Here is a 24,768-nt window from a genome sequence, read left to right as displayed (position 1 = left end):
ATTTGGACGATTTATGTAAATATAATAAGCAACATTATAGAAATTTAAAAATACAGGGTGTTTCGTAGGTTACGCAACAATTTGAAGGAGTTGTAGGGGGTGAGTTGAGAAGTAAGCCTGTTTTTCCCCCATTTTCCTACGATGAGTTAAAAGAGCGCCAGAGAGCTTCAAAGTGTGTGGCCTACTAGTCCCTGCAACAAGCGCAAAACCAAGCAGCAGGGAAATGCGAACATTAAGGTTTGGGTTCGTATGATAGGTAAAAAAGGACTTTGTAAACAAATCGAGGTAACCAGCGTAAAAAAGTAAACTTAAACAGTATTTAAAGTCCCTGCTGCTTGTTGCAGCCTACTTCCAGGGGCTAGTAGACCACATTTTGATGCTCTCAGGCGCTCTTTTAACTCATCGTAGTAAAATGGGGAAAAACAAGCATACTTCTCAACTGACCACCTACAACTCCGCCTAAATATTTTGCATAACCTTTTGAAACACCCTGTATATACAATCCTTTTTTAGTATTTGAAAAATAAAATTCAAAAAACTAGACACGCGTTACTCGGACTAGTTCCGTTGTAGCCATACACGACGGAATGTAAAAACTATAACGAATTCCAACAGTTACCGTAACTCCCTGATACTGTAAAGAAACGGGAACGTGTAATAATCATCGCGGTATCTATTTAATATGACAGCGAAAGCCAGGATTAACGATCGCAGCGCGTATAGTGGCGTTTCCCTTCGGGCGAATTTCGACGGTTCCAGCGGATCTCAGCTATCCGTCAGCGTATAATGTTATGTTTCGAAATATATATTTTTCGAAACCACGCCGATGCCCGCTTGTGTCCTACAAGAAGAAGAAGTATAGACCACCGTGCGCGAGGGCCGAGATATTAATTTATCTCATTTTTTACATCTCGGCGCGCTAACCACGGCCATTTACGTGGCCGCGATTCAAAGACGATAGAATCGGAGGCAGCCCACGTCATGTTGCGTATTTAATTACGACACTATTTCGTGATTAATTGGCTGACGGGTGGCCCGGCGAGTAGCTGTTTATTATGCGGACATTGTTCCGGGCCATCAGACGAGTAATCGTTCCCCGGGGAACGGACGCGGAGCCTCCGAGGAAGTCGCGCCAGCGGTAGCATTGACAGTTGATACCAGTCCATCAAGATTCATTAATCTTAGGGTCCTAAATAGCGCGATTCGTACGAGTCTATCGCGATTAATTAATCTTCCCATCATAGATGGAGCAATTTGGGAGTTCTTTTTTCATCGAGGGTGTGGCATTTTTGGTCTGTTGACCGCTGTTAGCTAGATGGCATTTCACCTTGGCCACTATCCGAACCGTAAACGTTGTAAATCGCTATCATTGTTCGTGCCAGGGGGTAGACTATACGAGTACTTTTCATTCCAACTAGGGGCCCACAAATCGCCTATGATGGTGCCTCGGCGGAGCTTATTCAATTGCTGGGTTGTCATTCGTGACCTCTTCTGTGAAGTCTAAACGGGAGCCCAAAATATAGAAAAAAGTATAAGTTTATAACCAAAAATACGCGGCATAGTTCTTTCTAGATTCCTACGAATAAATTACTATTAGTGGTTCAGATCATCATTTTTCAAAAGATTATGCGGCCTTTAAATTTCTAAAATCCAATCTATTTTTCTATCTACCATAAATGCAAACTTTTTAACATACGCGTCGTTAAACGTTACCATTCCACCTGCAGTATTTCGCATTCGCGTTCCTAAAGGAGAAAATACCTTCTTTCAAAGAGTATGAAGATCAAAAGGTGAAAAAGTCTATCGCTCGAAGCAAAAATGAAATTTGCTAAAATATTTCACAAGGGGATAGTCATAATAATAGTGCTCGGGGCTCAGGGCTTTTGTACTCCAACGAACAAGCCTCGTTCTCTTTTTCCTGGCGCGAGGTGATCATGCAGATATAACGTTCCAAGTCTCGGACGCGCGTGAGCCCGAATTAATTATTCACGTCGCGTATAAGCATCGAAACGATGTCTTTCAATCACGCCCCCTAAATTAGCTGAGCTTTATAATCTCGCTGGAGAGCCGCATTTCCACAAGCTCATTAATTTTTAAACGTTCCGCGTCTAAGAAATTTAAACGCTCTCATTTATGTCTTTTAAGATTGTAAACACAAATTTTACGACTTTCTTAATAACCGAAACTAATAATGTGGGCTACTAATTACCTTAAGGGCGATAATTAACCGTCGCTTAATATTAATCTAAGTATTCATTAATAAATATATGTCATTGAGGTTAATTTCAACCGGTTTTTCTTAATCCTTTCCAGATAACTCGAAAAGTGATCCCGTAACGTCGTTTGATTTCAAATGAATAGTATTTTAAAATTCTGGTCGTTTTAAAGCATTATTCGACGAATAAACAGCAGGGTTGTTCAAAGTGCATTTTTTTCTTCTTCAAAATGCAAAATGTAAAATGCAAGATGCTAAATACTTCCTCCTTAATTCAAAATGCAAAATATAAAATGCTAAATACTTTCTCCATAATTCAAAATGAAAAATGTAAAATGCAAAATACTTTCTCTATAACTCAAAATACAAAATGTCAAATGCAAAATACTTTCTCCATAATTCAAAATGCAAAATGTAAAATGCAAAATACTCTTTCTATAACTCAAAATACAAAATACTTTCTCTATAACTCAAAATGCAAAATGCAAAATACTTTCTCCATAACTAAAAATGCAAAATGTCAAATGCAAAATACTTTCTCCATATTTCAAAATGCAAAATACTTTCTCCATAACTCAAAATACAAAATTCATTTTAAAATGCAAAATACTTTCTCCATAACTCAAAATACAAAATTCATTTTAAAAATTGGTTTTTCTAAATGCAAAATGTAAAATGGTTTTTGCAGCTCAAAATCAAAATACAAAATGCAATTTGAAAATGGCGATTAATTAACATTTTCAACTAATTTTGAACAATACAATTTGCATAGTCGGAACGTTATTTTCAAAATGCATTTTGAACAACCCGGATAAAAATTTTAAGTTAAAAAAGAATACATTTTGTGTTTTGCAAAATATTGCATTATCTTAAAAAAATATATATTTTAAATACCGTAAGATAATTTATTTAAGAATATAAGTTATCTCTTATATTTTTTAAACCTCAGCGCCAATATTGAAATTGAAATTTTTATCTGCCGAATGAAAAGATACGTAAACGTTGAACGGAATATGGCATAATCGTTTCTTACGTACTCGAAGCGATCCTTTTAACGTCGCTGGTGTTTTTACGTCCTCGTGAGCAATTGGCAATAAACTCTTAGTACTCGTTAAAACTGGCGAGACTCGGGACAAAGACGTGTCTTTTACAGCCTTCGTTAAAGATTGTTGAAAGCGTCCGAAGAAAGTGTTTTCATCAGCCAGTCCCTGATTTAATTTACGAAGAGAATCAATGGGAAGAGTGCGTGACGACGTTGTCTTTTGGGTGCTGACGAAACTTCTTAGCGGCGCTCTTCGGACTCGCAAGACGCCAGGGCAGTCATCTCCCTTTTCGCTCGAGAGTGGAAGACAGGAAGGTCACGTAGGGTCAGTTTTTGTTTGACCGCCTCTTTTTCCCTTCGTTCCGTGGGGGGGGGGGGGGGGGGGGCTAAAGGCGCAGGCTCCCGCATCTTCGTCTTCCATCAATTCTCGATGTTATTTTACAGGTCACGCTATTGGCCTGACCCCTGACCCGGTGGCTGGGTGGGTAACTTTTTTTTCCCTTTTAGATAGTCTTCGTATTTCGGTATAAGATACTTCTTAGCTTCGAAGGAGCCACTGATTTCTTTATAGAGCGGGCATTAGAAGGCGGGGAAGAGGGAGAGATTGGAAGCTTGGTTTGCGCTCGATGAAGTGAAAGCAGGTAAATTTGCAGTTTCCGGACTGGGGATAATGAAGTAACTTGGAACTTTGGAGGGCCGCCAGTTGCAGTTGACAGACCAAATAAATAGCCATTCGGGTCGGCCGGGGTTTCCGTTCTATGCCCGTCCGCGAATTTGGGATTCGAGACCTCGACGAAACTAAGTTATCCTCATTTCCTTTCGCGGACTAAAAGCTCCGTTGACACGACAAATCAACACTTCTCTCTCTCTCTCTCTCTCTCTATTTTTCTTTTCTCTATTTGCCAAAAAACAAGGACCTCAACAGTTTTCTCGATTGGACATTGGCATACGGAAGAAAGATTAAACTTATAGCTACAAAAAAGCTGTTGAAAAGAAGAATTTTTGACATTCTGATGAATGATATCTTTGCTTATTTTTGAGCTGATTATGCTATATGAAATACAAAAACCAGGATTAGCTAATACAACCGACTGAGTATTATCAATTTTTACTTCATCTAAATAAATAGAAATACGCGGTAAAATAGAAATAGTAACGTTCAAAAGCGAGAATACCACGAACCATTAAAATTATTTGTTGAATTTTAATTTCGTTTACGCGAACTGTAATTTATATACTAGAACTAGTAATTATTTGAAGGTTTGATACGTATTTTATTAATGGTATACAAAGTTCAAGTACATTTAAAAGTTCGTTTTGATCTGAAAATAATAAAGTTTTTACGACTCGAAAAGAAACCCGGCCACGTATGAAATTTAGAGCATTTCTTCTATCCTTAAAACGGAGCGGATAACGTTTAAGAACGACATTAAGCGTTTTTTTATGAAGTTTAACAATGTATTTTTACGATCTCGCGTGACGTCGTGTTTTTCCTCGTCGCGAACGTGCGGTAAAATTCCACCTACTTCATCACGTTACTTTTAAAAAGTAATAAACATTCTGGGTGTAAATTTCGACTCTCCGTTTATCGTCGAGGTCGCGAATTAAAATCATTTAAGAGGACGTCGCGGTGAAGAAAAAGAGAGAAAGATTTATGTCGGGAACTTTTTCGCCATTAGCATTTGGCATTCGCGGATTACGGCGCGTTCTAGCGGTGACGTGAAAGCGGCCAATCTAAATTGCACGTTGAGGGAATCGCTGGGGTCGTCGGATATAATTCAATCCCCCCGCTCGATCCACGAAGTTGTTAGTGTTGATCACGAAGTTAGCGGACTGAGGGGGAAGTCCAGCGTGAACGGAGGAAGGTGAAGTCCAGCGTGAGCGGGGGAAGGTGAGGAAATAGGACCGTATCGTCGGGGAACGAAACGAAAATAAGACGTAACTAGAGAAGAGGAGTCGGGGAAAAAGGCTGATTTTAAGGGGGTTCCTTGTGTCTACAATTACCGCTAGAGGGCGGGGAATTCGTTTACTTAGTGGAACGCTACTAGCGGAGCGATAATGTTGGAGCCCGTAAAAAGGAGCGCTGCCCTTAACGAAGTCGCCGGCTCGTAGCGGCGCGATCGTGACGTGACTTAAAACTATTTATACGAGATAGTTTATATTTAGTTTCGGCGAGAGTAACCCGTACCGATCGAGGGGATCCGATACATTTCCCAAAGTCCCCGAAGAAGGCACCGCTAAATTACCGTAAAGATTGTAACCGGTCTTCCTTTGGCCATCGCCGACGCCACGTCACTTTCTTATCGGCTCCTTCGGGAGCTATCGCGTTCCGATAAGTTCATTGGCGGAATGGCTCAAGTATGATTTCCCAGGGAGTTCCGAGCGTCCGAGTTAATTGAAAGGAACGCGTTGGGAATATAATCTCGTCGATGGTTCGCCACCCCCTCTTCCCCGGCTTCCTCGAAAATTAGGGCTTAAGGTATTATCCTAGGGATTAGAATGAAAATCTTCGATCGACGGCGGAAAAAAATGGATTCGTTTCGTTCGTGGCGATCCGTCTTCTTAAATCTTTCTTATAAATTGGATTCAAAGTCTAGTCTACTTCGGGCTAGAGACATCAACTCGTGATAGATTGGCGTTTCCAACGACTTTTTATCATCTATGGTTTTTTGCGGGGAGAGCCATGGACGCTGATACAGATTGGTTCGACATCAAATGGGATGAAGCCGTGGGAGGTTACTATACGACACGGCTGACATTCCGTTATACATTTTCTTTTGTTTGAGGAAAATGTAATCGAACGGGCCGATACGAAATGATGAAAACGTAGGGAAGAGTTCAATAGTTCAAATTTTTGATTGATGCTGAAGATGAACCTATAACAACGCGCTATACGTGATATAAATTCTAGCGCCATCCGTCGAAGCTCAGACTTAATTAACATGCCACCCTTTACCCTAAATAAGTCGTTCAATGGTGACACTAAATGGACACGACAAAACGTATGGCGTCCAATTCAAATTAAGATAATATTAAAAATAAGCAATTTAGTTACGTTGGTGAGCTGTAGATTTTACCCAGAAACCAACGTCTCGCGTTGCCATCGGGTAGTTGCCGATCGAAGTTGAACATACTCTACGCTTGTTGGACTCCTGGAATTTCATAAAATCAACGAATACCCGACTTTAAAAAGTGTGGCTTATAAACTCCAAAATGTTTAAATGGTAATCACGCTAACGTAAAGACTGTTAAATGTATTGGGTAAATTTCTGAAATTCCAGGGCGAGAAAAAGCCTCTTTATTGAATCTTTTCGGTGCGCGATAACGTTTCAGGGCCTCTAGTTTGTCCACGGGCAAACACTGTCTTCTGAAGAAACAAACATCGTCGTCAAGGCCACCACTCGACTCGTCCCACTTTAGCAGTTCCGCTTCTCGTAGCGCGGACGGTAACCGGCTCTCCCTGGCAGACCCTCTCGATCTTAACTCTTCTCGAATCGCCTAATAGTCCGAGATTAATGGCGGAGAAATGGAGATATCTTGTCCCTCTCCGCTAATAGTCGCCATTTCGTGACTCGGTTTGCCAACGAGGGATTACCCCTTCTCGAAACATCAACAGCTCCGTGCTAAATACACCGTCAGACGGAGAAGAGCCCAACCTTTTCTCCTATTTACTTAATTTATTTGCAATCCTATCATCCGTCAATTTCTCCTTTTTATAAGAACATTAATAACTCGTTCCGCCTTGTTCGCGTTTTTTCTCTCTGTAATTTCACGATTTCGATACGAGTATATCTAGATATCGCCTTTGGCGTGACGCGTAATTTCTTCGCGCGTTTCAATTTCTTCAATGTTGACGGCTAAATGGCAACGCGCGCTGCATTCCAAATAATTATTTCCCTTTTCACTATCTTTGTAATTACGACGCTGGTTTTGTTCGTATTTTCGTTAACTCAATATTAAGTTGTTAACGTTTGCAGTTAATTAAATAATTTACGCGATATTACTTAGCAAATATATTCTTAGCATTTGTGTCCTAATTTATTATTCATAATTTCATAGACTAAATGAAGCTACGAAATGAAATAAAATAAATTATAAGTAACTTTATCGCGAGACTTCGTAAATAAAAATATAAAATCTGTTTAATAATTAAAAATGTATAACATAATAACATAAAATAATTAATAAATAAAATAGTTAAATAATTATAAATAATTAAATTGCTTAAAATTATACTTTTTTTTAAATAAAATAAATTTAAGTAATTTATCGCGGTAAGTTAGTATCGCAATATCCTATTTAATATAAAATTTGTTTATAAATTAATAATAGTATAATATTCCACTAATTAAAAAATTCAAAAGAAAAATTAAATAATTTTATAGCAATAATTCGGTAATAATAATATCATACAAAGTAAAATTAATTTATTAATTATAATTAGTATAATATTCCAAAAATGAAAAAATAAAAAATAAAAGCAGAAATATTTCATTATTTTATTTCAAATCCTTAATTTGAACGCCGTTTTCCTTATATTTACAAAAGTAATTTTTTTTAAATTAATAAAATATCAAAGAAATTGGCACTAAGGATATTGATATGAATATATATATATATGTGTGTATAAGAACTGGCAATTGAATCGTGAAACAAGCGGAATTTTCTGAGATAAATCTTTTTGTATCTGTCGCGATGGTTGTAGAAAATATTGTTTTCGCGAATACAAGAAATAACAGGATCATGGCTCGGAATATGGGAAAATCATTTGGCATTTACGTTCGGGTTTTTAATAAAGGGAAAGAAAGTGTAAGTCACAATACGAAACAAGATTTGAAAAAGCGAGAGTTTTAGAATGGGACGTCAGGCGTGCGTGCGAATGGATCTTGAAATCTAGTTTGGAAGATATTTTTTCAATAGCGGCGGCAAACCTGATTTCTTAGTTTTGGTATTTCTTTCGGTCTATTCTGTTTGACATTCGGGGCCCGAAAGGCTTGGGGGCGTTCTCAAAAACGAGGTGTCGAGTGATCCCACTCCGAAGAAACGCGTAATCCACATCTAATGGATTGACGCGTTCGAGAGGAGAGTACAACACGTTTGAATGATATTTCGTGGGACCGTGACTCATCGAGAAGTTCGAAAGAAAATAATGATTAAAAGGCGTGACGACGATCCTGGGGGCGATTTTCTTCAAAACTCGAAAAGTGTATCACTCCTCGTTGATCAAAAATGTATAAAGGATTACCGCGCCAGGAGCCAAAAGAATGATACGCGCACCCAAACTTGGCCCCTTTCCTCGTGTTACCGGAGACGTTGAGGGTGTCAAAAAAGAAACTTCAATTACGGCTTTGAGGCGAACCGAAACCAGTCTTACATAAATATTCCCAAAATTAACGCGTTAACATTTGCGTTAAATATAAAACTTTTTAATGTTATTTAGGTATTATTACAAGTGGAAAAATTTAAAAAACAACGGTTTTTTATTTTGCACAATATTAAAATCAGCTAAACTAATACCCAAAGCACCACCTTAGGCCCAAGTCATCTAGCGACTTATAAAGCCTTTAAACGGGTGGCCGGGTTTTAATGCGTATTTACAAAGACCAACTATAGGTACGGCTTATTTAGGCCATCATCAAGGGAACAATGCAATCGGAGTATGGGATAGAAAGTCCTTTTATACATTCCTATTTATTTTTTAATACTTATTATATTTTTATTTTGGTTATTTGTGTTTATTTTTTCCATCCACGAGAGAGCAATTTCACTCGCTGGTCCAACATATCGGTTTAAAGAACCGTTATTTAAAACAGCGTATTGGATTTTTAAAGATTCGCGTACATCAAGACGTAAGCGGTTATTTAAAGTATAATTAATATCTTCCCAATTTATCTCATGATTATTATTATTAGTTAAGTGTTCTAATTTTATTGTAAATATTATTAGTTATACATTTTACATTACATTACTTTACATAACATTAATATTATAAAAGATAATTATAATGATCTTCATTTTTAATAAAATACGCAAAAAAATTAATCGAATGGAACCTAAAGAAAACTGCCTCGTGTGTATTTTAGTAGCCTGAATTATGATTAATTATAAATTTTATTTATACTAAATTATACATGAATATAAATATTATTTTAATATCAAGACTAATATTAATAATTTTTAATGGATTTTTTATTGTTTTTTACTTTTACCAGAATGATAAAATAAATGTTTATTTCATAAATTTTCTTATATGAGAACTTGGGAAATTTGAAATCGAACGCTTTTCTAACGTGTAATAGCAATATTAAAAATTTATAAATATAAAGTAAAATATTTTAGTACCACGGGGCTATTTATCGATTACCTATATTTGGAAAGGATATTTACATACTAGTGTAGCGCAGAGTCTGGTTAATACGAAATCGATGATGTAGAAGACAAGAAATCCTTTAAAAACTTTGTCGTATGATAAATGAAATTGAAATTTCGTAAAAACGTTATCCACCGCATACCGCTACATCGAATCTAAATCGTCGAAAACGTAATTGGGTTACAAAATCAAACCAGTGAAGACCGGGAAAGTATTAAATATTTGCCCGGTTTGCATAAAAATCGACCATAAAAAGAAAACAAATTAAATTTTTGGATTATGCAGTTTATAAGGTGGAAGTCTGTTTGTTAGTGGAAGTTTGCTTGCGCGCGTAAATAGAGAAATGTCATTTTGTTCCAGGTAATTATGCAAATGAAGCTAGACGGGAGATACGAAACGAACCAGTGAGACCCAGTAAAGAAATTTCCATACTGTTCGCGTACTTTTACCGATAATTATTATAATGACCTAACCTATCGAAGTAGTTTTCAACAAAAGCTAATAAGGTGTGAAGTTATGCCTAATTATAGATAATTATTTTTTCTAAAGGTGTTTACTGTACTGAGAAAACGGCGCGGCTACTTCCTTTCATCTCGGAATATTTTCCTTGCGTAACATTTTCTTTCTTTACGGTGCTCTTCTACGTAATCTCAAAAGAAATTATTAAATTATATTGTCAAACGTAGTTCTCCAAAACTTTAATTATTCTCGCTTTGGACTTGAGAATGAGACGTTTTAGGAAATGAAGCGAAACAAATTTTATTTTCGCCGTACCCTTTATAAGGAAAAGATTGACGTTTTGATTAAAAAATTTAATTAACGGAAAGTTAGTCTAAAGCTAAAGCAAACTCTACTGGCTTATTCGTAAATCTCGAGAGGCTCGTTCTAAGTCAGAATTCCCTAAGTATACTCCTACTTCAAATTGAAGAGTTTACTATGGGTTAATTCTTTGAAAATCGATTTAAACAGACACAAACATTAACTTATTTTAGCGAATATAACCATTTTGTAAAAAATACGATTTTTATGCGGGTTATACTCGTATACGGGGTATATAAGAAAAAAAATACAGAAAACTGGAATACAACAAATTTTTAATTGGATAAATAGTAAAGCAACACACTTCTACAAAATTATAGAAAAAAAAAGGGATAACAAATTGCGCTTCATAAATATGTTTAGGCACCCGTTTTATGGGTGACACCCGACCGTGAAAAAAATAAAAACTTACACAAACTAGAAAAATTCGAAAAAAACTTTTTTACACGTTTTGACTAGTAAGTAGCACACCATGATATCCGCACCGGGTGCCACCCATGCTAGCTACTCCACTCACTTAGGGCTTTGTCCTCTACAAGATCGTTTTCGGGGATTCAACTTCTGGAGTTCATTTTTTGCCTACGCCATTCTCGAGCAATTTTTTCGTCGACGCGAAATTCGCGGGCTGCTGCTCTGTTAACTTTTTATATGGCTGTTTCAATAGATCTCTTTATAGAGTAACGTGGTCTTCTTGTTTCAATGTAGTTCTTACGTCACAGTCTCTTAAGGCTGGTTTTCACTTAGGCAAAAACGACACTACGGTGGACGTCGACGCGAAAAATTCCCGTTAGGCGTAATGCAATATTTTTGCGTCTACTCTCACCAAAGATAATTTAAACTCGTACCCTAGATTCGAATACTGAGAGCTCTCACATTGACGGTTTTGTTACGAAGCGTTTACCCTTTTCCGGCACGTGACCTCAGAAAAATCGGGCTCCATCGAAGTTGGCTGTGGTTGTGGTAAGGCGCAAACCATGGAGCGAATTTTTTCTGAGTTCCGGCGGGAAGTGGGTAAACGCTATCGGCAACGCGTGAGAGAGTGATTTCGAATCTAGGGTACGAGTTTAAATTATCTTTGCTCTCACCGCTGTGTCGTTTTTGCCCCTTTACTTTTACAAGTCTACGAGCGCGCGCTACAGTCGCGAGGAGAATAGCTTTTTCTAGCGCGCGTGCGAAGAATACACTAATAAAGCTGGGTCTTGTGACGTAAGAGCAACATTTTAACAAGTTGGGTAAGACCAATTTTTATTTCATAAAATCAACAATCGCGTTCAACTTAAATTGCGCCGTGTACGAGTTTCTTTTAGGAGGTATAACTAGCGAGTAATAATAACATGTACCCGTAATAAAAACATGTACCGTTAATGCCTACGTAATAGTCGTACGAAATTTAAAAAATTGTAATCAGATAACCAGCGGGGTATATACTGCAGCGGGTTATCTAAGATATATTTTACTCGAACTTAAAACTGCTCGTTATATTCGTATGCGGGTTAAATTCTCTAAAATACGGTAGATAGATAGGATAAACATCGTGTGGTACAAGTCAAAACTGGAACTTTGTAATTCTTCCATGACATTGCCAAGTTAACTAGACGATAACGAAGTAGCTAAGTGTTGCAATTCGGGCAGTTTAACTTCTATAATCACTCATTTACCTTGAAAAACTACGTTACGCGCGTGCCTTTAAAATAATCTTCGGTAATCAATCCTTTATTAAAATTTCGTTGGAGGCCGTTTTCATGGGAAAAAGTTTTATCGCGAACAATTTACATCAAAATTCGAAGCGAATTTTTCCTCTGCCATTATTTGCGGATCCTTTTGAAGAAGCTGAACACGGCCAGGGTGTAGTCCACCACGAGATAGCGCCACTAACAACGGGGGTCGCCTCTCTTTTGTACCTCGTTTAACAATCTTTTAACTTCTATAATGGAGCAGAAAAGCAACGCGGTCATGTCCGTCTACAAACATGTCTGCCTCAGATAAAGTCCATTCTTCATTACTCATTTTAGACAGGACCAGGTTCAAAAAGAAATACCATTCTCTTCATATTTTCTGCCCGCCTTTCAATCCAGTTTAATTCGCTCTTTGTCCGCGCAACGGATCGCGGAAGCTACGATACATCGTGAGGCTATCATCCTAACTCCGGATTTGCAGGTGGCTTGTCAAAAAAAATTAATCCATTTTTAGAGTATCAATTAATTTTATCCTTTGGCTACAGATTTTTTGACATGATTCAAATAATTTAATTAAACGAGTTACCGCCCTGTGTTGAAAGTCAATTAAAAATGTTAAATTTTTGACTTACGAATTTTTCGGCCGCTTAGAAGAGTGACGTATCTCGCTATAGAATTGGTCAAAATGAAAGATTTTGGATAAAGTTAAATCCTGGTAACACGATTAAAGGTTACGCGATTAACTTCAATATCACCAAATTGAAAAAATAATTAATTCCAAAGAATTAATTACAGAAAGACAGGAATAGTGTAACGGAGCTAACCATTGCGAAGCTTTTATCATAAATATTTCTCACGACCATAGTATAAGCTAGGAGCAACAAACACAGCACCCCAAACCGTCCAAAGTCGTGCATTTTCTTGTGTACATTTTTCATTGGTAAGACGCTTTAGCGCCGGCTGCCGTCGGAAGGGGAAATTGTCTTCCCCCCGTTCGGCGTAAAGGCTCGTCCAATGAAATGTGTACACAACACTGCGTTAGCGTGTTTAAAGTCTAGCTGCGTTCTCCTAGTGTTTGTTGCTCCTAGGTATAAGCATTCAATAATTCAATTCCATTTGAGATAACGGATATTTTTTATATTAGTTCAAATCATGAATCTGAGGAATAAGAAGTGCTTTTACATTGTTACCCGCCGTATTTCAACCAAAACATTTACACCATATTAAAAGGAAAACAATTAATTTGAAATTAAAACATTTACGATCAAGACTAAATCTTTAGAGGTATACGCTCAAAAAACCGTGAAAACGCGAGTGCGAACTTTGAACAAGTGGCCGAACACCAGCGAATATTAATTTCCCAAAATCACGGCGTCGCGTACCCCAACTGGACCCTCTAATCGCTTTGCGCGGCTGAACCTTTTCATTTTCCGAAAGAGGCATTTTTGTGGAGCTTGGGTGCCCGGGTCACCTGCTCGTCTTCGACATCTCATTTGTCTTGTCCGATATCACCGATCCGAAGCCAGATAACCCCAGCATCGGAGGAGGCTTTTCGCGCGAATTTCGCTTTGAATTCATTACCAGCGTGTACTTTGAACGCGCCAGGCCGAATAAACGGCGTCAATTTTAATCGTAAATTCTCGAAACTAAAACGATAAATAACTATTAGGTAACGTTTCCAATTTAAACTGTCTCGCTGGAAATGAATGGGGCTATTTTAACAACAACGAGACGGTCGCTGTCTACGTGGGCCTCTTCTACGGCCTTGCAGAGACTCAGCTGCCCCTGCCCCGAGGAAGGCCCCAGCCCCGAGGAAAAACCCTGGATGCTTCTAATCGGTAATCTCGGTTCCGATAGAAGACAAAAGAATCACGTTTTTCACCATCACGGTTGTTACACTAAACCGCGAGACTGCCAACCTAGTTACTTCTTTCACTTTTTTCACTCGACTGAATAACATTATTCCAATGTCGTTTATATAATGGCCAGAAAAATGTTTTCCCATTTAATACTTTTATTAGTTAAATCATATTTGAATTTAAAAAATTGTGTATTGTAGAATTCTTAATTTGTGTTCTGAGTAACGTATAGATGAAACAGTTCAGATTTTAAATTATATACTATTAAAATTAATTATTACATTTACTTACATAATATCCTATCGAATATTTTTTATTAATTAAATTTGATCATATTTGAACTTGAAAACTACATATTGTAGAATTCTTGGCGTGCTAAGTAATTTATAGATGAAACGTTCAGATTTAAAATTATTTATTGTTAAACGTGTTAACTATAATCATACTGTATATCTACGTAAATATATTTGAATATAATATACTTATTAATTAAATTTAATCCTATTGGAACTTGAAAACTAAATATTGTAGAATTTTTGGCGCGCTAAGTAATTTATAAAAAAAAAACTTTAGCTTTAAAGTGATTTCGAAAAAGCGTTTTAGTGTTTATAAATATCCTGTATATCCATACAAAGCGTAATATATAGATAAACCAAAAGATAAGGTTCATTTTTACTTTGCCCGGCAAACATAAATAAAGCTATACGACTCCTTGTCAATACTGTTTATATAAGGCAGTGCTTCCGAACAAAATTCTTTCTCGTAGAATCCGGTCTCGCCATGAAGAGACTTAATAAATTCCCCACTTTTAGTTAAGAAGCTAAGATAAATTATAATTTAAGGGCGATTATTATCAAAACGTAATTTCAAACAAATAAATGGCTTCGATGAACCGGCGAAAATGTAGAGAAAAAACACCCCCCAAATATAATATCGATGGGGAGGCGTACTAAAATCAGATGCTAGCCATTATCGCGCCAGCTATAGGCAATTTTTAGAAGCACTTATGCCCCGAAGATTCCGCCACGTGCGACGCATATGGGGATTGCGGATGGCTAAAAATTCGAAACAAGGTGTCCCGCGTAATCGACATGCTCGTCCAATTGAGGGGGACGGACTAGAAGTAAATTGGCGTTAGCCGGTCCTTCGTCGTCCCGCGTCGCGAGCACCCTCGAAACGATTTTCACGAAAAGTTCGCGCGGTTCATTATAATTTTTGCTTATTCTTTGATATGTTAATACTTGAGGCCACTCTCCAACTTATTTTCCGGGACCTTAATTAATGTTTCCTATTTTGCGTCAGCTTAGATTACTATTATTACGGTACACGAAGTTTTATTACAAAAGCGCCGTAGTCAGAAGTTCACGCGAAAGGTTATTTGGGTCTCTAGCTTTGCGCGGCGTAACAGGAATTTTCTTCTTTCGCGACTCTTCTCCGCTAGGCGTCGTCGCCCACGCCGGAAGTTCCCGTTATCCCGCTAATAGCCAGCTTCCTTCGCCGAAAGAGATTCATTTTTTTTTGCTTTTACAGATAAAAAAAGAGAAAGCTTTAGAAATTTCGGATTAAAGCTTTCGAGAGAGATTTGGCATTCAGCCTACGCCTTTAAGCCTGAGTGCGCCATCCAAAAATGTCGCTGATCGAACGCGCATTAATATCTTCACTCGTAAACGCCAGGGTGTCGCCTTAACTGGATATATTACGATATTAACGTCAAAATTACCGCACCCATACCAGATCAGATGGTCGTATGATTTCAAAAGAACACAAAGTAGTAACTTCAGTGGTGTGTGAACGTTTTTAACGCTCGGGGGGTGGGGGGGGGGGACAAGGAAATTTAAATCTTGAGACGGGCAAACCAGGTTTTATAAAAAAAAAATAAAATGCATAGACATTTACGGATTATTTTAACAGCAAACATTTATGAATTTTTTACGACAACAAATACGGAATCAGTAGGTTTTTAGAACATTTCGCGTATAATACTATACTAATTTCACGTTCATTAATACCGAAATTAGGGCCCAGAACACGACGGAAGTGAGTCTATATACTCCCAACACAAATGTTTTTAATTATAGTCTTCTTAACCAATGACCATATGAATCATGAAATTGATAAATACTGAAATCTGTTGCTAGTCTATGGGAGACTGGGAGTATCTATACTTAATGGAAATTGAAGGATATTAACATTTTACTTTGACAAAATATTTAATAATGTTAAATTAAATTTACATAAAAATGTAAATAACAAACTATCGTTAACCGAAATGGTTCGGTGTCGTACTTACGTTTCTTTTTGTTACTTATGCAAAAACCAATAGAGTTTAATATTTGATAAAACGTGCATTACGGGATACCAGCAGATTTTCTTTAAAAAAAATCCAGCTTGGGACGTTTTCAGAATTTCGTAGATTTTGAGTGTGCATGTATATAGATTCGGGCTGTTACCAAACATCATATATCACTGGAAGGAACATTCCGTTAAGCGGCGCAGTCGATACGACACCCTCGAGCGCTGGAAGAATTCTAATGAATTTTTCATAGAATTCCGCGCACCGAGAGTGTTTTTAAAGCTAAGTGACGATTATCGTTTTGCCGCCGAAACTGTTTGAGAGCTGAAAGATGAGAACAACATAAATAGAGCCGCCAAAAATTCTCGCCTTCAGCCTTCTAGGTGGCCTACTCAATTATTCTCCCCGAAAAACAATTTGTGCATACGCGAAGTCGTTAAGTGCAACCAAGAATCTACTATGGTTAACGGAAAACGTGAAACCGCGTCTCTCTTCTACGTAATCATGATTGGCGCTGCCTACATTTTCTCCGTTAACCCGTATGCATTCTTGGTAAAACGTATTTCTCCAGTTCCTCCTCGACTTTCTCTATATCCGTTATACCGAACAATGATCACGTAATGTCTCAATTACGATAATTTCTTTTTACGATTCAGAAATTTGTTTTCACATTTCGTTTGTACCCATCCCCGAGCCGTACCGAGAAAAACAAAGTAACGTTAATGATCTTGTACTATAGAAAACGCGTGTTCACATTTTACCGGGCTTACGTTTAATCTTAAGAATGTCTACGGCTATTCCAAATGATGTGGCAAACGTTTTACATGGTATTCAGGATGTTTCAAAAGGTTGTGCAAAAATTTGAAGGAGTTGTAGGGGGTGAGTTGAGAAGTATGCCTGTATTTTTCCCATTTTCCTACGATGAGTGAAAAGAGCGCCAAAGAGCTACAAAGTGTGGCCTACTAGCCCGTGGAAGTAGGATGCAACAAGAGCAAAACCAAGCAGCAGGGACTTGAAATACTATTTAAGTTTACTTTTTTACGCTGGTTACCTCGATTTGTTTATAAAGTCCTTTTTTACTTATCACACGAACAAAAACCTTAATGTTCGCATTTGGTTTTTCACCTGTTGCAGCGCTATTTTAACTCATCGTAGGAAAATGGGAAATAATAATCAGCTAATAACCCTTGGCACCACCTTAGGCTTAAGTCATCAAGTGACCTTTGAAGCCATAAATTCAGGTGGATGGTTTACAATGCGTAGGAGGGTGGTGGCAAGCCTTGCATGCCACGAGAGCCAACCTCAACAAGTTTATAATGGAAGGGGAAACCGAAGAGCTCGGGGGAAAACCCCTTCAACCAACGGGGAGAGAACTTGCAAACTCAACGCACATGGAGTTGTTCCGAGTTTTCACCCAGTGCCACAAGCGGTGATCGAACCCGGCTCCTCTTGCTGCGAGGCGAAAGTGCTAACCACTCCGCCACCCCACCTTCGTTAAAAAAACAGGCATACTTCTCAACTCTTTCAATTTTTTTCATAACCTATATACTTTTAACCCGTTGCTTTTATATTGAACAACAAGTATTAATTTGTATTATAACATAATTAATAAACGTTATATTAGTATAATTCGCTAAATTTAAAACTGAAAACTGATAAAGTTCCATATTCACGGTTTTTTTTACATTTATCGTTAGGAAATAATGCTAAAAATAACACTAGTGGGTATTTAAGCTAACGGCAGTAACTGCAGTTCGCTACTGCCCGATATCCAGAGGCGGAACCGAGTGAATAAACTTTGAAAGAAGCGAAATCAATATATAGAGAACCTGTTAGCCGCAGCTGGTGATATTTCACTGCGGAAACCATAACAGCTTAATGAGTAAACTTTAGCAAACAAGGCATAAATCTGGCATTCGAAATGGATCGGCAACGTTAAATCACCGCGGATGCCATCCGCGCCCAATCGCCAGCGTAACGAGCGAAGAGACTCTGTAGAGACTTCTCGTTGTGGAAGTAGCGACGGACTGACAGGGGACAATTAAATGCTCGAAAGTGTACTCTAGTGAAGTAGGCTCTCGGCGGACGTCATAAATTAGCTACTTGTCGTAAAATATTTCGAAATGGGACAATGATAAAGAGTTATAATCACCACTACAAATATGATTTATACGTTGTTCTACGGCTATCTGATTTCCGGAAGCGTATGAGAAAACCATTGAGTTGGGAATAAATAGAGGTACAACTAAATCTGGCTGGTGCGGGACCAATTTCGTTCAATAAGGAGACTTTATCAACTTTATCGTTCTACCGTGGCGGCAGCTGTCTCTAGTGGTCGCAACTATATTGCAATTGAATTTTTTCGCGAATCTGATGCGAAATTGAAATGTATTATTACTCGTAACAAACAAAACTTTGAAGTTGTTTAAAAATAATTGTATTATGTCAACACGATCCTTTTTAACTCAAGTTACGGTGAGTTAGCTAATAATTATTTATTTTTAGCCATAGAACTTTACAAAATATAGATGGCGCTACCGCCTAATTATAAAGATTAATTTCGTACAGTCTTATCAGAACAGGTCCCGCGTAACCATGACAACCGAAATCGTAATTGTAATTCTAGCAGTATTATTCCCAATTCAATGGAGAAAACAAAACCGAAACCGCTGATTTATGTTTAATATAATAACTATATTTTAGCACGCTTTTTTGTGGAGTTATGTCTATGTTGGTTAATGAATCCATTTATTCACGCTACTTTTACATTTGTATTTGTATTATCAGACTTTATTTCATGTTGAGAAAATAATATTAAGATCTTTTCAAGGGACTTGGAAATGATCAAATATAGCTTCACCTTAAAAATTACTAAACATCGTTATATAATAATAATTATAGCTTAAGCTTTGATATCCGAGAATTTTTTAATTCGCGCTCGTTATTTCATTTTTGTCTCAAAGTTAAAAAGAATATTTTGAAAACATATCCTTAAATTAACTTTTCCGTTTCTTTTTTCTCGCAGCTTGGAAGTGGCGACGGGAGAGGAGACATAACCATAGAGGTGAGTTAAAAAATACACTCAGAGGATATCGATTAACTATCGATTAAAGCGGTCATCGAGGGCCAAGGTTGTCCAAAGATTGTTCGCCAATTTTTTTTATAAAAACGCGCGATACAAAAATTCCTCCATTCGGCCATTTGGGTTTGTCCTTGTTAGTGAAATTCGTCGCTTTCGGGAAGGCAGAGTGAGAGCGAAAAAATAACGTACACACTTTGCTCTTTTGTGGACGAAGCTAAATTGATTGGTCGCGGCAATTATTATTGCTAGGGGCGAAATACGCGCCACATCCAGAATCCCCGTAATGGGAAAATTGTTTTTTCGCGCCGAGAAATACAGAATGGCAAAGAGCGACTCGAAAAACGAAAGACAATAAGGCGTCTCTTTCGCTCGCCCCTTTTGACACGTAACTGCCTAATTATTAGGAAAACTAGGCATCATTTTGGGCTCATTCTAACGCGAGGGACAATTACCAGACTCCCAAAAGGAGAATTACCAAATTCAATTATAACTGGAAGAGCGCGTTCAAATTCAGTATACAAATTAATTTTTTTCGTCGTTACTGGAAGATTTGTTTCATAGTTTAAATATGATCTGTTCCAATTTAAAATATTTCGTTTAATTTAATCGATTAATCGTTTAATGTCCTTAGAAATGTTTTTGGTGATTAAAATAAAACATTTATTTAAAAAATTAAATATACAAAAGTAAATCCTAATACCGTATCGAAATAAGGAAATTGACTTTAAAATGCTTATTCGATTTATTGATTAACGATTAGAAATTATTTAATACGCTCCCTGGAATTCCGCGCGTAACTAAAAAGAGCGGTACCCGAGTTTAAAAACATCGCAGCTTGATCAAATCGATTTATAGCGTTTTTAAGACTATTTTAAGCGTTGCTCGTAACCCCCCAAAGGTCAAAGAGTAAGTTCTCATTGGTTACCTAAAACTGGCGTCATCATTGTTGATTTTTATTTAATTTTTACCGCGAAATCTTATGATACATAAAATAAAATCTATTAAATAAAAGATCAACCGAGAAAATATGTATAACAGAATTACGGTGCCATTAGAAGTACGATTTTATTAAACTCAGGTCACCTATATTAAAATATCTTTAATGAAATGTCATACGAAGTCGTTGCTTAAGCTTTAATAGAGCGGGCATTTTATCGTTACGAACGGGAGCCGAACGACACATCAACGAGCTCTAAATTGTCGCCAATGTCTGCGGTGATTATTAAAAGGCTCGCGGCAGCTCATTTCATAGCGTACAGGCCGTCTACATAAATGGCAATTAAGAAAGCGGGCTCGAGAGCCCAGATTGTAATCTGCGCGAACATGACAGATTGCGCGTTTTCTCTCAAGGGGTTTCGCCCGTTCTAATCGGATCTCCTTTGGGATCGGGACATTCAACTGGTTATAAACAAATTTCACTATAAAGTATTATAAAATGACAATGACTAAAATTAATTTTCAAATAATACGCGACTCAATCTTTATTAAAGTCATCTAAGATAAATCATTTTAGTAAGCGTATTTATAAGTTATATTGTTGAAGAATCAATAAATTAAATAATTAAACTTTAAAAAAACGGCTTTAATATTAATGGTTGTATTTTAAAAATTATCGCTTTACAAGATCGACTATTAATAGTTTCGATTTAGAAATTAAATAGTTACAAGAATATATGCAGGGTGTTTCAAAAGGTTATGCAAAAATTTTAAGGAGTTGTAGGGGGTGAGTTGAGAAGTTTACCTGTTTTTTCCCATTTTCCTATGATGAGTTAAAAGAGTGCCAGAGAGCTTCAAAGTGTGGCCTACTATAGCCCCTGGAAGTAGGCTGCAACAAGCGTAAAACCAAGCAGCAGGGAAACGCGAACATTAAGGTGATAGGTAAAAAAGGACTTTGTAAACGCATCGAGGTAACCAGCGTAAAAAAGTAAACTTAAACAGTATTTAAAGTCCCTGCTGCTTGGTTTTGCGCTTGTTGCAGCCTACTTCCAGCTGCCAGTAGGCCACACTTGGAAGCTCTTTGGCGCTCTTTTAACTCATCGTAAGAAAATGGGGAAAAACAGGCATACTTCTCAACTCACACTCTAAAACTCCTTAAATTTTAGCATAACCTTTCGAAACACCCTGTATAAGCAAATTGAGAACAATCAAACGTAGCACTGGAGTGGGGTGGCGTGATCAACTACTTATTTCTCAAGTCCCATCAACTAAAACATATAGTGATGACTGAATTTTAAATATGAATATATTTTTATTAAATAATTTAAATGTTAAAACGTTTAATTTAAATAATAATTAATAGTAATTATTGAATATAAATGTTTATATATAAGTTACATAGTAAATATTAAAACTTATTCATTTTATTTTATAATAATAAATATAATAAAGCTAATTAGTTTATAACATGGACGAGCTCAGTCAGTTTTCTAAGGGGGGAATCTTAAGGCATAGTCCAATGGGATGGAAATTTTCGTAACTTTATTAGCGTATTCATAGCTCCAAAAAGGGGTGTGAGCATTGGCTTCAATTGCCCTCCTCAGGATTGACAGTATAAGTTAATACACTGACTATTACGTATTGATTAGTTAATCTCCGCCCACCAAACTCGAAAAGGAGGGCATCATGGAAACGGATTTATTTGTTCTCAATTGCTTCGATTGTGATTGATGATTTTAATGAAAAGGTTGTGAAACATACAACCGCAACTATAGGATATTTCAATTCCAATTAACCGATTAAATGTAACCTTCGATGTATAGCCAGACGATGACACATCGGGGGAGGGTCCCGAAGACAAGGACCTCATACCAGGTGAGAAAAGCAAATGGTATTTTTTCTCTTGGTTCTAATAGTCACGCAGAGTGAGAATAGTTTCACGTAGACATTAATACGGGAATAACAAAAATTAACGATAAGATAATAAACCGTAAAATTCACACAGAACCACCTCAAATAACACCCCCACCACCCATGATTGCCTTAAAAGGATGCCACAGCGGTACGTTTTTTTATTTTCATTTATTTCCGTTTTCATCTTTCTGTCGCGAATAAAAATTGCTTCGCTAATCTTTGCGCAGGCTTATAAATTACCCTTTTAATACCTAAAAACAGCCAATTTAATATATTTAATACAGAATGGCATTACCCCTTGTAAAATAATAATCCTTATACATGCCATGGATTAAGGAATTTAATTTTCACTTTCTGGTGAAACGAATCTAAAAACTATCTACTTTATACGTTCCATAAGCCTTTACCTTAACGAACCTTAAGTATGATTTTAAATAATTTCTAAATTACAAATCTAGGGGCAAATCCGCAACATTGTATTAAAGGCGAAAAGGGAGATACGGGGCTAATGGGCCCAAAGGTACGATGACCATCTCTTTGAACCTACCGTCTACGCTAATCTAAAATTATTATAATTTTTTAAAATTCGCAGGGTGAACCGGGTAATTTATCAGACGATGACCTCCTAAGGCTCTCGGGAGTCAAAGGTGCCCAAGGAGAACCGGGTGATATTGGAATGCCAGGCCTAACGGGAGAAAAGGGCGAAAAGGTAGAAAGTGTTTCGTAGGTTTCGGTGGGTGCAATTAAAACTTAAATTTCGTCAAAGGGAGATTGCGTTTACGCTAGTTCCGGATCGTGGGATTTGGATGCTGGATCGGGCGAAATCGAACCTAAAGTAAGTCGTAATATTATTATCCAACCATTGAAAGGGTTCTTAAGAATATATATTTTGAAAAATTTAGAATTTTAAACCGAAAGCGCGGTTTCAAGGGAGTTGTTCTTGCAACGTTACCGAGTTTCCAGATTTAATAGGACCACCCGGTGCTCAAGGAATCGAAGGAAAAATGGGAAAACCCGGTTTACCGGTACATTCAGAAACCAACTGGATAAAATTGACATTAACGTTCTTCTCAAAATTGATACATTTAGGGTATAACCGGTCCAATTGGTGAAAGAGGACCCAGCGGACCAAAAGGAGACCTTGGTGAGGCGGGTCCCCAAGGCGAAAGGGGCTACGCTGGTCCGAAGGGTGAACCGGGAGCTGATGGCGCTCAAGGCAGCGCCGGAAGACCGGGATTGCCGGGACCACCCGGTCCACCAGGCCCAAGCACGCCCGCGAGGCCAGGGATGTTTGAGAACATGGTAAAGAAGAATTATCCGAGTTTAAGCCATTCGTTCGCTAATCCAATCGCCTTTAGTGGGAAACCGAACGAGCCTCCGGAATGTCCGCAGACATGTTTGGTTCGGGAGCGTTTATGGGTCGCCCAGGACCACCGGGACCACCGGGAACCGCCGGTTTTCCAGGGTCGCGAGGAGAGCGTGGCTTCCAAGGTGATAAAGGCGAAACGGGAGAAGTAGGATCGAAAGGGGACAGAGGACCCCCGGTACGTTAAATTCAAATTCCCGTCTTTGAAATTGTCGAGGTACTAAATTCATTGTTTCTTTGCAGGGTCCGAGTGGAGAGCGCGGTTTCAAAGGAGACGCGGGATCACCGGGTAATTCCGGAATCGCCGGAGAACCTGGTTCACCGGGAATTAAGGGTGAACAGGTATTTTATTTTATTTTATTGTTTACGAGGCTTAAGAGTCGTACAAAATGAGATAACATTTGATTAGGGAGATCAAGGGCCTCCCGGAATTGGCCTTCCGGGACCGCCGGGTCCCAGAGGCGAAGTTATCACGAGGGTCATTAATGGCGACGACTTGTTAACCGACTTGGAACAAGGCAGTGGAAGTGGCGTCGTGGGTCCACCGGGGCCTCAAGTAGGTTTCATAATTAAACCAATCTTAAGAAGACAACGAGGTATTCAATCCTAAATCCATTGAACCTATTTAACGAAAGGGGGTCAAAGGCGAGACTGGCGATGCGGGTCTACCAGGCCTGGATGGATCCGACGGCAAGGATGGCGCCATGGTAACGTAGCGCGAATAACTTACGAGTTATCTTGAAAATGATTAACGACGAGGTTTTCAGGGGCCCCCGGGTAGAGAGGGACCTCTAGGACCAATCGGTCCCCAAGGAATAAAAGGCGAACCTGGCCTTATCGGACCTCCGGGGCCTCAAGGGTCCACGACTGTAATAACGGCGAACGGAGAGACGATTATTACGGTACGTATCATTTTAGTTTCCACGAATTCTAGTTTGCGAACCGAACGTTTTTCTTTCAGGGTACGAAAGGGGAAAGAGGCGATAGAGGCAAACGTGGAAAACGCGGACTTCCAGGCCCACCTGGCCCACCGGGGCACCCTGGCGTCAACGGCGTTAATGGAGAAATTGGGTTACCGGGATTCCACGTAAGTATTACGAAAGTGTCCCTACAAGACGGGGAAATAATTAATTGGGATACGATAGTTCAAAATTAACGAAAGGTTACCAGCTATTAAAAATTTTAACAAACGATGT

At 38.1% G+C, this 24,768-nt stretch overlaps 1 protein-coding gene across 6 annotated transcripts in view; it reads left to right on the top strand.

Annotated features, from left to right (window-relative positions):
• LOC149947991 (uncharacterized) overlaps positions 1 to 24,768 on the top strand; it is a 126,467-nt gene that overhangs the window by 95,426 nt on the left and 6,273 nt on the right. For 5 of the 6 annotated variants that reach the window (XM_090172534.1, XM_090172532.1, XM_090172533.1 and 2 more), the window contains 14 exons: positions 19,300 to 19,338; positions 22,116 to 22,167; positions 22,298 to 22,354; positions 22,665 to 22,726; positions 22,799 to 22,915; positions 22,973 to 23,041; positions 23,109 to 23,231; positions 23,296 to 23,508; positions 23,565 to 23,750; positions 23,816 to 23,914; positions 23,982 to 24,128; positions 24,208 to 24,279; positions 24,340 to 24,474; positions 24,534 to 24,659. In XM_090172534.1, the coding sequence (XP_090028660.1) occupies positions 19,300 to 19,338; positions 22,116 to 22,167; positions 22,298 to 22,354; positions 22,665 to 22,726; positions 22,799 to 22,915; positions 22,973 to 23,041; positions 23,109 to 23,231; positions 23,296 to 23,508; positions 23,565 to 23,750; positions 23,816 to 23,914; positions 23,982 to 24,128; positions 24,208 to 24,279; positions 24,340 to 24,474; positions 24,534 to 24,659 (1,497 nt within the window). The remainder of the gene's footprint in view (positions 1 to 19,299; positions 19,339 to 22,115; positions 22,168 to 22,297; positions 22,355 to 22,664; positions 22,727 to 22,798; positions 22,916 to 22,972; positions 23,042 to 23,108; positions 23,232 to 23,295; positions 23,509 to 23,564; positions 23,751 to 23,815; positions 23,915 to 23,981; positions 24,129 to 24,207; positions 24,280 to 24,339; positions 24,475 to 24,533; positions 24,660 to 24,768) is intronic. The other variant, XM_090172535.1, reaches the window with a different exon arrangement.

The sequence above is a fragment of the Leiobunum rupestre genome, chromosome 4 (assembly GCF_980474605.1).
Source record: "Leiobunum rupestre chromosome 4, qqLeiRupe1.1.hap1, whole genome shotgun sequence".
Lineage (NCBI taxonomy): Eukaryota > Metazoa > Arthropoda > Arachnida > Opiliones > Sclerosomatidae > Leiobunum > Leiobunum rupestre.
Note: the sequence above shows the minus strand (reverse complement) of the source record. Positions and strands in the feature narration are given on the sequence as shown.